General features: G+C 49.7%; 7 protein-coding genes across 7 annotated transcripts; 4 read left to right on the top strand and 3 right to left on the bottom strand.

The window, feature by feature from the left end:
- Position 1: 1 nt before the first annotated feature.
- On the bottom strand, positions 2–352 carry VTP21DRAFT_8976 (uncharacterized protein; the record flags this gene model as incomplete). The annotated part of the gene is made up of 2 exons (XM_069399883.1): positions 2–234; positions 334–352. 2 exons carry the CDS (start codon positions 350–352, stop codon positions 2–4), a joined length of 252 nt encoding a protein of 83 aa, XP_069245613.1.
- A 624-nt stretch (positions 353–976) lies between these two features.
- Positions 977–2,557, bottom strand: VTP21DRAFT_8975 (uncharacterized protein; the record flags this gene model as incomplete). Its single annotated transcript, XM_069399882.1, has 1 exon — positions 977–2,557. One exon carries the CDS (start codon positions 2,555–2,557, stop codon positions 977–979), a length of 1,581 nt encoding a protein of 526 aa, XP_069245612.1.
- A 704-nt stretch (positions 2,558–3,261) lies between these two features.
- VTP21DRAFT_8974 (uncharacterized protein) lies at positions 3,262–3,882 on the top strand (the record flags this gene model as incomplete). Its single annotated transcript, XM_069399881.1, has 1 exon — positions 3,262–3,882. One exon carries the CDS (start codon positions 3,262–3,264, stop codon positions 3,880–3,882), a length of 621 nt encoding a protein of 206 aa, XP_069245611.1.
- A 373-nt stretch (positions 3,883–4,255) lies between these two features.
- Positions 4,256–7,151, top strand: VTP21DRAFT_8973 (uncharacterized protein; the record flags this gene model as incomplete). Its single annotated transcript, XM_069399880.1, has 3 exons — positions 4,256–4,730; positions 4,816–6,254; positions 6,390–7,151. 3 exons carry the CDS (start codon positions 4,256–4,258, stop codon positions 7,149–7,151), a joined length of 2,676 nt encoding a protein of 891 aa, XP_069245610.1.
- A 54-nt stretch (positions 7,152–7,205) lies between these two features.
- Positions 7,206–7,740, bottom strand: VTP21DRAFT_8972 (uncharacterized protein; the record flags this gene model as incomplete). The annotated part of the gene is made up of 3 exons (XM_069399879.1): positions 7,206–7,383; positions 7,540–7,619; positions 7,693–7,740. The coding sequence occupies 3 exons, from the start codon at positions 7,738–7,740 to the stop codon at positions 7,206–7,208; spliced, it is 306 nt and encodes a 101-aa protein (XP_069245609.1).
- Positions 7,741–8,726: 986 nt separating this feature from the next.
- On the top strand, positions 8,727–9,731 carry VTP21DRAFT_8971 (uncharacterized protein; the record flags this gene model as incomplete). The annotated part of the gene is made up of 1 exon (XM_069399878.1): positions 8,727–9,731. The coding sequence occupies one exon, from the start codon at positions 8,727–8,729 to the stop codon at positions 9,729–9,731; it is 1,005 nt and encodes a 334-aa protein (XP_069245608.1).
- Positions 9,732–11,670: 1,939 nt separating this feature from the next.
- VTP21DRAFT_8970 (uncharacterized protein) lies at positions 11,671–12,442 on the top strand (the record flags this gene model as incomplete). The annotated part of the gene is made up of 2 exons (XM_069399877.1): positions 11,671–11,827; positions 12,351–12,442. The coding sequence occupies 2 exons, from the start codon at positions 11,671–11,673 to the stop codon at positions 12,440–12,442; spliced, it is 249 nt and encodes an 82-aa protein (XP_069245607.1).
- Positions 12,443–14,601: the final 2,159 nt, after the last annotated feature.

Here is a 14,601-nt window from a genome sequence, read left to right as displayed (position 1 = left end):
TTCATTCAACCGCCATTGGGCCGGTAACTTTTTTTAATCGAGCCTCTCTTCCTCTGCCAAGCGCCGTCCAGTGGCCGCAGGTAGCAAGACAGGGGGTTTGAGGGAGGCGCACCAAGGCGGGCGGCTCTGCCCTTGCCGTGGTTCGGCCTGGAGCCCAGAGGACGGCGGTGACGGCGGTCTGCGACGTCGAGCATGTGGGGGCCGCGCAGCTGCCCTCAACAGAGCTCCTACTGGCTAACCGTGTTTGGGAAGCTTAATTAAGCTATAGATCGACCTGATGAGAGGTTGGAGCCAGCATAAAGATGCAGTCGTAAGCGCAGGACATCGTCCTACCTCCCAGAACATGTTTCATTCGTTAGCTAGCCGAGGGCAGCCTCTCCTTATTCTCGGCCAAGAATGATGCGTGGGTGTCCTCAGCCCCGCCATGTCTATAAAAGAATCATTTCGCAAGGGCTACTTTAATTAAACCGCTCAAGCCATTCTGTTCAACCCAATGGCTTTCTCCCCCCCGCCTCAATTCTTCCCACTAAGCCCACTCTTGAACCCCATGCATATCCTCCTTAAACATAAGGTGGAATTCAGTAACCTCCTACCGCTTCCAAACAAGGGTAGCTTGTGGTGGAGAAGGGCCAAGAGAGAGGGAGAGGGAGAGGAAGAATCTAGCCCACAAACCAGGAGGAGAGCCAACGCTGAGTAAGAAGAGCATGGTTTATGGGACGAGGGTGGAAAAAACAGTCTATTTTGGTGAGTGGAGCTGATCAGAAGAAAGTATGAAGCGAGGGCAGGAAAACAGGGGAAAAAAAAAGGCAAGACATAAAAGATATAAAAGAATAACGGGGTAAAAAAGTAAATAAATAAGTAAATAAATAAATAAATAAGCAGAGCAGAATAAACATGTAGGAGAAGGAGTATACACATGTGCATGGTCAAGGCAGAGGCCATGGGAATAAGATGAAATGCTGACTATACAAGGAATCTAAGGGCTAGCGCTCAGGAGCTTGGGCGAGTTGGCCACAAATGCAAAGATCAGTCCGGACACCGCGCCGGCAATCGGAAGGGTGAGCAGCCAGGAGCCGAAGCACCACCCCAGCATTTTCCAGTTGAGCGACCGCCACCCCTGCCCATTCATGAGCCCCACCGCGGTGGTGGCCCCGGTGATGCAGTGGGTGGTGGAGACCGGGAGAGAGAGCTTGGAGAAAGTCAGCACGGTGAGCGAGGTGCCCAGCTCCATCGAGAACCCTCGGGAGGGCGAGTGGTAGGTCAGATTGTTGCCGAGGGACCGCATCACCTTGTAGCCCATGGTGATCAGCCCGAGATCGATGGCCGCGCCGCCCATCACCAGGATCCAGAGGGGGACCGACACCTTGGCATCGGGAACCACATTGTTGGACCAGATGAAGTAGACCGTGCTCATCGGGCCGATGGCGTTGGCGACGTCGTTGGAGCCGTGGGCAAACGAGGCAAAGGCCGCCGTGAGCACCTGGAGGAAAGAGTAGAGGTATTCGGTCTTGTCATCGAACTTGACCGCGCCCTCGTGCATCTCCTTGTGGAGGTGGGCGTTGTGGTCGGCGACGTTCTGCCGCACCCCGCTCAAGGCATATCCGACCAACGTGGTCATCATCGTCTTCTTCGCGGGCCGCGCGGTGGCGGGCAGGGGCATGTCGGATTCCTCGGGCCCCGCCTTGGCCGAGGACTTCTCCCCGTCATCCTCGATGGCCGGGGTGCGGTGGCTCTGCTGCAAATCGACGGCCTCTTGACCCTCGGGGACCTTGGGCAACGGGCCGAGGAAGGGCGACACGAAAATGTGGTACCATCGCGTCTGCTCGTTGTAGACGAGGCGGCGCCGAAGCCAATGGGAGTAGAAGAACCAGCCGAACAGGGAGACCAGCAGGGCAATTCCGACCGTGATGCCCACCACCATCTCGATGGGCTTCTGGTCGAGCTTGAGCCCGGGCGCACCGTTGAAGATGATGTAGAAGATGTTGATGGCCATGGTGATTCCAAAGTAGATGGGGATGGCAATAAGGCCGCGGCGCAGAGAATCGGAGTGACGCAGCACGAAGAACCGAGTCAGGCCGAAGATCAGGGCGGCCACAATCCCGGCCGCGACAGGTGAGATGAACCACGACGAGATGATCTTGCCGAGGCCACTGTAGGACCAGTCGACGGAGGAGGGGCCGCGCGCGGCAATGCCAAAGCCGATAATGGCTCCAACAATGGTATGCGTGGTTGAGACGGGCCACCCGAAGTTGGAGGCAATCAGGACCCATGACGAGGACCCAATCATACTCGTCACCATGCCCAGCATGAGAATGCCGGGCTCGTCCGTGTAGTCGGTATACTTGATAATGTTGCCCTTGATAGTGTCGGCTACCCCGGCGCCTAGCAGCACCGCACCGGTGAACTCGGTGAAGAGGGCAATGACGCACGCCTGCGCAAGAGTGATGGATCGAGAGCCGACCGAGGTGGAGAAGGAGTTAGCGACATCGTTGGCCCCAATCCCAAAGGCATCGGCGATGGACACGACCAGTCCAACCACAAACAAGAAGGTGTACATGCTGTCTCGAGGGGAGAGGAAGGAGGAAGGCGAGGCAAGAAGCACGGAGGGGAAGAGGGAGGGGATTCGATGGAGGAGAGGGGGACTATGGCTGTTGTTTGTGGGTTATTGAGGGTCCAAAGCACCGGGCGTGACAGCATTTCGGCCAGCTCTTTATACGGCTCCCCAGATCCGGTTCGAACTCCTTGAGACCCCGCCGGTGAGGTGTGCCGGTTCCTTTTCCTTTCCTTCCAAATATAAGACCCGGATGGAACCATTCACGTTCCGGCATGCCAATTCCTTTGCTTCCCCCGTCCTTCCCCTCCCTTTGTGGCTACCAATGATTCCGACGGCGTGGGCAGACTATTGGCAGGGAGGGCTTTTCGCTTGGGATCCGGCCTATTGGTGTGTAAAATGGAAGGAGCGCTTGTTCTTCTGCTTTTCCGCTCAGTCCCTTCTGTTTACACTTTAGGCTTCGGTTGACATTTCGGCCGTCAAAGCTCGACTGGGATACTCGGGGGAAATCCGGCGGATAGCCACATCGAGAATTCTTTTAGACTTTCTTTTTGGCCCACACGAAGCCTATTTCAACGCAATGCATGAATCCGCTGCTCCCCCAATATTTTTGAAAGGTGGGGGAGCAAAATAAACCCTGTTTTCGCCGCGTGTATATTCTGCCATCCCCAGCGGCCCCTCTTTCCCGCATCCTCTTTCTATCATCCAGCATGGCGCCTCTTCCCGACATTCTCAACAGAATCAAACTACGGCAGGGCAAATCGCTCCCCTGTACCGCCTCGCTAACCGTTGTTTCCCTTGACAAACTTCCGCTCGCCAAGGGCCTCTTCCAAATTCGCTACCATTCGCTGTTCTTCCACGGCCGCACCGAGAGCGTCCCCCTGGCTCAGTACCGAGCCCTCTGGAACTCCACCGTCAAGCATCGTGTGCGAATTCCCCTCGACGATGTCCTAGGCATGCTGGGGCCAAGCCATCTCGTGCTCAGCGTCCATCAGCTCTCCGATGGCGCCGACACCGTGCTCGGGCAGGTGGAGCTCGACATGGCGCAGTTTGTCGGCGGCGGCGTGACCAATCGGCGGTTTTGTCTACTCCACTCCAATTTCATGCGCGCCAGTCTCCAAATCTCGCTCCGCCTCCATCCCCTAGTCCAGTACCCCCAGGCTTACCAAATACCCCCTCTTGATCGAACTCATATGATACCCGACGAAAAGGACCTCTTGGAGATGCTGAATCACGATCTGGAGGTGGAGAAGATGAAAAGAACGCGAATGAACAAGGCGAGATGGATACCGCCGCGGCAAGCCATTCTCGAGAGAGCCTGTTCCGAGTGACCGTGGAAGATGCGTGGGGCGAGCGTCCGTCCCCTCCCTTGGACGGCCCCGCTATTTCTTCCCGAGCTTTTTTGTTGTATTTTGTATTTGCTTTTTCTCTACCGCTTTGTAATTACGCCCTGAGATATGTATTCCATAGTTTAATTTAATGCCTGCGAGAGGCTGCTCCCAAAGGCTGGGTTTTGGCTGCTCGTGACGACCAAAAGGTGGGGAATCCGGTTGAAATGAGAACCTCTGCTACAAAAGCACGTGTGAAAAGTGGCGAGAATAGAATGCGGATTTTAGGGCCCATCAAATTGGAAGCGCCTTCCTTGTTTTCCCCCACACTGCTCTGCGCTTCTCGTGTGAGCGTCTCGCCCCCCTCCCATCCCCGATGCAAGAAGTTGAGGTGCAGCCCCGGGACATCTACCAGCACTTTGTGCGCGTCTCGCAGAAAAACCAAACGCTCCTCTGGTGGTTCTCCACCAAGAACAAGAACATCTCCTTTGGCCTCTACAAATGCGCAAAGCCCCTCGACCGGGCCAATGGAGGCTGTGGCCCTCAGACCCATCGCGTGGACAGTGCATCGACCCATCTGGCCGGCGACTCCGAGGATGACGATGGCTCCATCCTCACCTCAACCACAACGACCGCGGGAATGGGCCCCAAGAAGATGAGCTCTGCGGCAGAGAAATTGGCGCAGGCCGATCTCATCGAAGTGCTGCCGGTCCAGCACTACAACTCGGCCTCGAACACCATCAAGGGCCAGTACATCGCCAGGGAAGAGGGCACCTATGTCCTGTGCTTTGACAACACCTACTCGCTGACAACCCCCAAGCGCCTGACATTCTTCACATCTTTGGCCGATGGTGAGTCGTCATTGAGCTGATGCCGCTCATGCTCCCTGGGGATGAGCCAAAGCCCCCACTAACTCTCTTTCTTGCTGCCCCACAGGAACCCTCGAGGAGACCCAGCATCAGCCGGAGCTTTCCGGATGGGTGCTTAAGAAAAAGCGAAAGAAGATGCAAGGATGGGCTAAGCGATGGGTTGAGCTCGACCGCGGAACCCTCTCCTACCGCCTGCACCCGCACAGCGTTGTGCGCGGGTCGCTACAGCTGATGCAGTGTATTGTGTCCGTGTCCCCGCAACAGAGCGTCATCCACATCGATGGAGGAACGGCGACCTACCACCTGAAGCCTCTCTCCCGCGCCGACTACGACAAGTGGGTGGACGCAATCCGCTCGCACAAGCGCAACACCCCGGTCAGCGCGGCCACCACCATGCGTCTCTCGTCCCTGGAGGCGGTGGCTTCTGCCTCCTCTGGGGCCGGGCCACAGAGCGTCCACGCATCCATGGATACCTTGAGCCAGGGCTTTCTCACCGTCAAAGAGCTGCTCTCGTCGCTGAAATCGGCCATGCAGCCGCCGCTATTGGACCCCTCCTCCCGCTCTCGCTCGGTGAACAACAGCAGGGCCATGTTCGAACATTTTTCACGCAACCGAAGCGGGTCGAATGAGTCCGCCGCGCTTGCCAGCAACAACAGCAAGGCCCTGACCATCCTTGGTCAACTTGAAAACGCCTTTTCCAAGCTCCACCAAGAAAAAGAGCGTGCGTTCGAGCTTATGAAGGCCGAAATGAATCGCATCCATCAGCAACAGCAACAGCACCAGCAGCAGCAGCAACTACAGCAACGGAAAGAGCGCCCAGGTTCTCCCGCCTCGCTCGACCAACGCGTTCGGGGAATGACAAGCCCGTCCATCTATGCCTCCTCGGTCAGCTCGCTGCAGAGCTCCGAGCTCTTCTTCGACGCGGACGAGGATATCCATGTCGCGGAAGAGGACGAGGGAGAGTGGCATGAAATCGGGATCGAGATACCCAAGTCGCCCGACCGCGAACTGCTGGCCGAAATTTCCGCAGAGGAGGCTGTGGCCCCGCGCAAGGAGGAGTCCCTGTCCGCCTCCTCCACCTCCACCGCCAAAACCATCTCCGAGGTGATGGAGCAGGAGGCCGTTATCCCACGCCGAAAACACCTTCCCCACCCCGTGTGTGGTGACGACATATCCCTCCTCTCAATCCTGCGCAAGAACGTGGGCAAAGATTTGTCCACCATCGCGATGCCGGTCTCGCTCAACGAACCCCTCAACTTGCTGCAGCGCCTGTGCGAGGAGCTAGAATACAGCGAGCTGCTCGACCGCGCCACCTCGGAGGACGATTCAATGATGCGCCTCGCCTATGTGACGGCGTTTTCGGTGTCCGGATACGCGAGCACGCAGTTCCGTGCCGGCAGAAAGCCATTCAACCCTCTCCACGGCGAAACCTATGAGTGTGTACGGAAGGACAAGGGCTTCAAATTCATTGCCGAGAAAGTGAGCCACCACCCCCCCATTATGGCTGTGAGTATAACCCACTGCTCTTGGCGTGAACTCGTCCTCCGCGCCGCCACCATCGTCTTGAACGTTTTCTCACCTCTTCTCTTTTGTTTCTTTTTCCATTCCACCCCCCCTCCCTCCCTCCCTTCCTCCCTCTAGTGTCATGCGGAGTCTCCGAATTTCACCTTCTACCAAGACTCGAAGATGAAGACCAAATTCTGGGGGAAATCCATGGAGCTCGTTCCCAGCGGATGTGTGCACGTGCTCCTCTCGCGGCATGGCGATCACTTCACCTACACCAAGCCTTCGACTTGGACCCGCAACATGCTCGCAGGCACCCGCTATCTCGAGCACACGGGAGAAGTGCGGGTCACCAACCACACCACGGGCGAATATGCAGACATCACCTACAAAGAGTCGGATTTCTGGGGCGGGCGTCGGAACGAGGTGTGCGCGACGCTGTATACTCGGGAGGGGCGCGTGTGGCGTCAAATCAAGGGGAAGTGGAACGAAGCCCTGGCCCTCGAGGTGGGCTCGGACAAACTACAGGTGATGTGGCGCGCACACCCCCCCCTTCCTGACCACGAGCGGTACTATGGCTTCACGCGGTTCGCCATTGAGCTGAACGAGATCACCCCTGACCTAGAGGGAAAGCTCCCCAACACGGACACTCGCTTGCGCCCGGACCAGCGCCTTTTCGAAGAGGGTAAGGTGCAGCAGGCGGATGCGGAGAAGCAGCGCGTGGAACAGCGGCAGCGCGAATATCGAAAGCTGCTGGAGTCGGAGGGCCGAGCGTGGGTGCCTCAGTGGTTCGAGGAAACAAAGGACCCATATGGGGAAGAGCCGAAGATTTGGAGGTACAAAGGCGGGTACTGGGAAGAAAGAGAGAAAGGGTTTGAGAGGAAAATTGAGTTGTGGTAATTCAATGCCATCTGTGTCAACCCACCCTACGTTGCTAGAATAGAGACCTGTATTTCATGCAATATCATTAACGGGGAATCTATTTATCATTTCGTGTGTGTGTGTGCATTTTTTTTTGTCTCCCCTCTGCTGTTGATTTTGTTGTTGTTCGTATTCATGGCTCCCTGCCATAACCAGCTTTATTTGTCCTGTATTCGATCGACTGTTTTTTTTCAATTTTTTGGTTCCCTGTCTAACAATTTTTGAGACCTACGTTATGCTAAATTATTTGAAAACCAATTTCACTACAACAAGCGTTGTGTTCATCCAAATGTTCTCTCTGCTATGCCGAAAGTCCTTGTGATCTGGCTTGAATATTGCCTTGGGGCCCTAAGGAAGGCCAACCCACCCGCTAGGAAAACTAGCCAGGGGAAAAGTTGAGAACAGTTGGCCATAAGCTCTCCCGGCATCTTCCAAAGCGCCCAATACCTAACTAGGAAGGATGGCCGCATTATGGCGATGCGATTAAAAAGCCAGCACTGAAACCGAACTTTGCAAGTACTTTGGAAACGCGGAAATCGAGTTGCGGGATGGTTATTTGTTTATGCATACTCCAAGCGCTTTAGATAATATCGGTTCAACCTACACCTAAAGGATAAAGGATACATTGGATACATTGCAAAGGCTAAAGCATGAAGCCAGTTAGGGGCACTTTGTCTAATCAGTATCGATGGGAATAATAGAGTTGGAGTAACAGCCCTATGTAGAGGAACCTGGAAGAGAGAGGGTTCTAGACCCCCCACATTTCCGACAGATGTTTCGCTCATTGGAGGGCATAAAAATACAGGTGCAACTATTCTGAAGAAGCTTATTAAGCTTGAATGGACTGAGAGCAAGGGCTCATCCTTTCTCTCTCCAAGCATCAATCCTGTCGTAGACCGTTATCAATCACGCCCGCAAAAAGGTATCAGCCACTCGCCTCTTGTCCCTAGCTCAGTCGTGCTTCTCCAAAGAAAGAGGTATGGGAATGATAATCTCTTTAGATAGGAATAGATCAGAGGTAAGCTGGGCAAACTGAGCATAGAACGGACAACAGAATATGGCGAAACAAGATAAAAATAATCGATTACAGTATAGGACAATTAGCAAGATACGGAGTACCGCAGCGTCCAACTGCGCTAGCATGGGTGGGACTCGTGGTGGAGGATCTCTCTGACGAAAGAGTTTGCTCAGACCGAAGCTTCAGCCCAAAGAGACTTCCACGAGGTCTAAGCAGCGTACAAGTTTTCACGAATTACGTGAGAAAGGGGATCCCATTGTCCTAAAACCGCCCTTCGATGAAAGCCGCTTGAGGTCGGGTCAGGGCACGTGCGGGTGGCCAATGGATGTGGGGAACGCTCTCTTGAATTTCAGATGTTGGACGATTGTTGGACATATTAAACGTATGCAAAGTATAAAAGCGAGAGGAAGAGGCGAGCATCAGGCTAGGTTACTGCAGGTGACATTACACTTTCTTTATTCCATTCCTTTCCCTTTCCATTTCCCCCTAGCCCCGCCTCTCTTTCTCCGCGCTCTCCGAGTTGTGTTTAAAGTACTATGAAAGGCTACCTATTTGCCATTGCATCTGTGGCGACATTCGTGTGCTCTTTTGCGGCACCTGTAGCCGACACACCCATTACCACATTCTTCGTGGCGAGTGATACACAGGGTGATCTCAACGATCTCAAATTGGCACTCAATGACATGGTTGCTGTGGATCCCAAGTATCAAGCTCTTGTCATTAATGGCGATGTCGCCAGGGAGGGCTATGAGAAACAATACACCGATCTCCTCTCGACTCTCAACTCAAATCCGCACCCGGAAAAGGTCTTCTACAATATTGGCAATCATGACCTGTACTCGGGCGATAAAGAAGAGGTGATGTTCGAGCGTTTCCGAAAATTAACGAAAGAGCCCAAAATATACTACGAGCGCACTGTGGACGGCTTTCCCTTGATTTTTTTGGGCACAGAAAGGTATACCAAGCTCTGTACCTCTTGCCATAACTTTAGGGTGGACCACCTCGAGACAAAATCCTCTAACCGCTCCATCTCTAGATACATTAAGGGAGACTACGTCTGGCTGAGCCCAGAGCAGCTGAACTGGCTCAAGGAGCGGCTCCAGGTTCACTCTGCGTCCGGCAAACCCATCTTTGTTTACCTTCACATCCCGATCTACATGACCACCTCTGGCAGCAGTCCCAAGGGCTACGAGAACATCTACATGCAGAAGAAAGAGCTCCTGGACATCTTGGGCCAGTACTCTCAGGTCATCCTTTTTACCTCGCACACCCACTACAAGTTGTACCTCGACGACTGGCAAACCCGCAAGACGGTGGAGGGCGGAAATCCAAAAGGGTTCCAGATCATCAACACCGGGTTTATTGAGCAAGAGTGGACTATGGATTCCAATGGCAGAGAATACGTGCCCCCCGGTGGTTACAAGGAGGCCCAATCCCTCTACCTGCAAATCTACAAGGATCGGGTCGTGATTATGGGCCGGGACCACCTGCGAAAGAAGTGGGTCCAAAAGCTGGAGCTCCCATACGAATCCTCAAATTGATAGTTCGCCTGCTTTGTGTCCGTCTTCTCTACTTCGTGTGCCTTTATCTTAACAAACTCGTTTACTCCTATTTGAATTGTGCTAAATAATGTCTACCAACATTACAAAATATAATACTAAGCCGATACCTTTGCAATCTAAGTTGCTAAGCTTAATGTGAAGAGGTTTCAATCCCCAACAAAGAAAATGGATGCAGGTCGGACACCTCAAATATCTACTAGTGGGATAAGTAGGATTATTCGTGGATTCGAGACGAACTACGGGGGCCGAGTATGCGATCGACTCGAGAAGTGCCAGTTCGATCATATATGTACCCTATTATACAGCTAAGGAACACCATGAAGTGATAGATTGGTAAGTCACTAGCTTGTTAGAGCGTTGAAACACTTAGCATGCTGATCGATTGGACCGAGCCGCGCTTCGCACAGTGTAACGCTGCAGTATGGATATCGATGGAGAATACGCAAGATACGATGAAATGGAGATGACGAATACACCAATCTCCTGCGATGCTAAGATTCTATGCTCCAAGACATGCACATTATTATTTAGAGCAATATCTCCTCCGGTCCTGTAGCCAAGCATATTTATCGCCGGGGCAAATTTCACCGCATCCATGGGTTCCATGAGTTCTTGCCTCGACAAAGACAAGCTAGCCAATCCCTAAGCCAAAGATATGTGGCTAGTGTCTCACTCAGTTGATTCAACACTAGGAATACTCCCCATCTTGCCATGAGCCGTTGCTTTCGTAGTCAACTTTTTCCCACCCACTCCCCTTCCTTACACTCTTATCGTCTATCACCCTACCCTCCGTCTTCGAAATCTCTTCTATTACAGCTATTCTCATCTATAATCTCTCCAATACTATTGGTTACATCGATATTATTCAAGGCTACAGGCAAAGGATTTTATTCCTGACGAGCACTCCCACCTTCTATGAGTGTTCTCCCCCAATTATATTTTTCTCACGGAACGAACCGCTAGCTATATCCGTACTGCAGCATTTTAAAGTAGAAAGCGCGGCATCGTCAGTCCAACAGGATAGCAGCCTCCATTTTCACAATTCATTTCACCGGAACTTCCCCACTATCTTCTCTGAAAATTTCAGGTCGAACATTCCCGCATGGTGCCCCAAAAGCGTCAAATCCAAGGTTCGCAATCACTAATTTTCAGTTGGTGCAGAGACTCATCCTTATTCCCCATAGTATCCTATATGCTACCCCACTCAACAAAACTATTACACTTAGTAAGGGAATATGCGAAGAAATGAGCAGGTGTACCAAGACAATGTAGTTATGGCGGTGTAATAAGCACAAGTAGGGTTCGACATATACTAATGTTTATTACACTAAAATAAGTTCGTAAAAAAGATTTAAGAAACACTAGTCAATGAATGTCTAAAGGATGCATTTCAATACCCTCGAAACACTGAGGGTTAAATACTGCAGAAATTCAATTACAATTAGGGTTGCAAGTTCGTAACCTTAAACCCCAACTTTAATATATTCAAAACCCTACGCCTACGCGAATGCGATATGAGACAAGCGCTCAGTAGGACTCGTTCATGCTATGCGCTCGATTATTTTTTATTTTATATTCGTGATATCTTCTTTATCTCACAACTACAATTAGAATATGTATAGTCTAAAAACCATTGTACTGAAATGTGTCAAAGAGACAGGGATAAATAATACACTAGATACAAATGGTTAGAAATTTGGCAAGTTAGCTGTTGCAAGTGATCTTGAACGATCGAGCAGTGAAATCTGTCTCCGCATTGGAATCATTCCCACTATAGACTGCTTTCCCATTGCATCTGCGTTCCGGGAAAAATGTAACCTGCGATTCCTTCGCTATAAATGTTTGCATCTTGACAATCAGTAATTATGCAACTTGAATATTTAAGTGGAATTGACTCACAAATCTTGTAACTTCCCATATGATGGTCAATCTTCATTGTATAGCATTCGTTGCTTTTAAGGCTGCCATTGGTGTACTCAAAATCCTCAAAATTAGGCTTAGCTTAGACATCAATGTCCAGATCAGTTGGGTTGCACTTGGAGTCAGTAGTCTCATGGGCAATCGAGGCAGTGCAGGTAGTAAGCATAAAAAGGCTTAGAGCAAGGAGCGATCTCTTCATTTTTATTTATCTAGTAGGGTCGTTATATTACGCGATCGATTTTAATTTTTATGATGGTAGGCACTCGAGCGCTTCGTGACTGCTATTTGATTCCCATACAGGAATTCCAATTTTGTGAAATTAGGAATTCGTGGTGAGAACAGCGAGCTCAAGGGCGAAGGCTAAAAAATATTGCTTTATTCCAGTTCTGTTGTGTTTGTAAAATGAGAAATACATACTCCTAACTACTACGTATTTTTTTTCTCCCTCGGGATATATTTTTTACATCCACCTTATGATTTTTATCTGAAGGGAATGGAAGGGTAGACTTCTAAGTCAAAATCACCCAGGTTCTGCCCCTGGTCTCCCATTTTTGTAGTTGGGTTTCTCCTAAGGATTTTTGCTATCTATTTTTGTAGCCGCTTGATATTACTTGCTTGTTGCTATACTATTGATAGCGGTTGCGTCCTGAGAAAAACCCGGCAAATTCTCATCGACAGGTATCGCCTACGGTAATCGAACTCGCAACCTAGTGGTTCGGCTCCGGGGTCTCAAATCACTACGTCAACCAAAGGCGACCCCAACTACTTAACCTTTGTTGCGTCGAATAATAGACTAATAAGGTCTATCCTGACAATCCTCTAGCTATCCCTAAGCTCTTGATTGTCCTTCCGTAAACACTTCAGAAGGCTAATAAACGACACAAAGTGGATTGTAAAGTAATCCGGTTCTATCCCAAAACAAAAAATAGCACTCTTTTATTGTAAACAAAGATGTTTCCCTTTTATACTAAAAATAACGTACCACAAACATAAATGTAAACAAGATAATAAAAATATAATGAGGTAATCAAGGAAAAATATGTTAACCGTAACCGTAAGCTAATAAATATACTAATAAAACCATCCCAAGGACTTAAAGAAGTGTAAAAGAAAAATAAGCCACCAAAACCAGGCCTCCTTTCCTCCTACTGCGCCATAATTCCATATTGTGCCAATTCTCCTCACAACACTTTTTTTTTTCCTCTAAGGACGCGGTAACTTGCGTCTTGTGGTTTATTTAATATATATTACAAATGTGATATGTGCTTCCGAACAAGCTTATTATGTACTAGAAAAACATGGGATATAAATTTATGGCCAGTCTACTAAGGCGATGCCTTTTCGATAGAAAAGGTTTTTTTCTCTTGACCCTAGCTACAAAATCATTACGATGGAGTGCTTCACGAACAGTGTTCACGGAAATAACCTCCTCGGTCGTCTAGTTCCAAAGTTCTTGCACCTTGACTGCGTTCTTGCACTCTCCTGTCGCCACGCTTCTACATAATCTATTTTCACCACGGCTGGATAATTTGCGTGGGCGACCTTTTTTCTTTCTTGGAGGATTAATTGATGCATTCTCTTTATTCTGGAATATTCTTGCCACGCTACTTTTTACAATGCCTTCTCGGGCGGCAATTTCGCGTGTTGAGTATCCCTCTTCGAGGAGAACGGATAAGAGTATGGTTAGCAGAAAATGTTGAGTAACTTTCGAGCCATAGACACCTTTAGATATCGAGTTACATAGATACAAATCAACCCTGGTTTATATTAGTCAAAATTGTCCCACTTCATTTTTTATAATAAATCGCTATATCCCTGTAAAGTTGCAAACAAAATAACCAATATTGTGAACATAATGAAAGCAGGCAAAGTCAGTTTTTAAAATATAAATAATATTTACTTGTAATAGTAAACTTTCAGGAAATATGATCAATTTATTAAATATATGCAGGTACCCCAAAATTTTCCGGAGGTACTTTAATTTAAAGAATTCCGTGCTTGGAAATATCGAATTAAGTGTGCTTGGCTTCCTCGAAATCGAAGGCTACTTCTTGGCTGTCATCGATCCGGATTAGCGAGCTTTTCCTCATTTTTGCTTGAACCCTTCTTCGTCTTTTTTCCTCTGTGCCTGTATCCATTGTCCTTTGATTGCTATGATAAGATCTGATAAAAAGTTACACTTGAATGCGATGTCCTCGTGTTCATGGTTGTCTATTACAATTGCAATCCTGGTATTATGTATACTCCACACCATGATGTCGTGTAACAACATGGAGACTTGTCGATCTTTGCCCTATGTCTCCTCGTGGAATCCGAAGAGTTTCTCGTATTTATGCATGCTTGTCCAGGGCTTATCGAGGATCTTTTGATGGAGCCTGTTAAACCACCTCCACAGATCTCCAATTCTCGCACATTCAAAGAAGGCATGTTCTATCGTCTCTATCTCTTCTCGTCGGCATCTCTTGTAGTTGGGGCTAGAGTGGTCGAAGTGTCGGGCATTTCTTGCTGTTATTAACTTATGTTGAAGGAGACGCCATCGAAGGATCTTTTGCTTTGGTTCGCTTGGGCGTCTTGGCCAGCTCTTCCAGGCTCTTCTCCACGCTCCTTCATATGAGGTAATGTGCGCCCATTCTCTAGTTACCGCAACTGGATCTGGTGATATCTGGTTAGGAAGGATTTTACAAATATTATATCAAGCTCAGCACAATGTGGCGACTCGGTCAGCTGTCCTTGGCCCCAAAACTAAAGTATACAAGTTAAGGGACTATTTATACACTTAAAATATCTATGTTACGTAAATAAGACAGGTTTGGCGTTATTAAAAACATCCGAAGGCTAATAATACGGTTTGTCGGTTGTAATCTGATGAAACGCTGAAGTATGTCACGTGATTAGTGACTTAATTCGACCATATCTCCACAGCTATCAT

The sequence above is a fragment of the Calcarisporiella thermophila genome (genome assembly GCF_041956535.1).
Source record: "Calcarisporiella thermophila strain CBS 279.70 unplaced genomic scaffold VTP21scaffold_44, whole genome shotgun sequence".
Taxonomy (NCBI): Eukaryota; Fungi; Calcarisporiellomycota; class Calcarisporiellomycetes; order Calcarisporiellales; family Calcarisporiellaceae; genus Calcarisporiella; species Calcarisporiella thermophila.
This window is presented reverse-complemented; position numbering and strand designations above follow the sequence as displayed.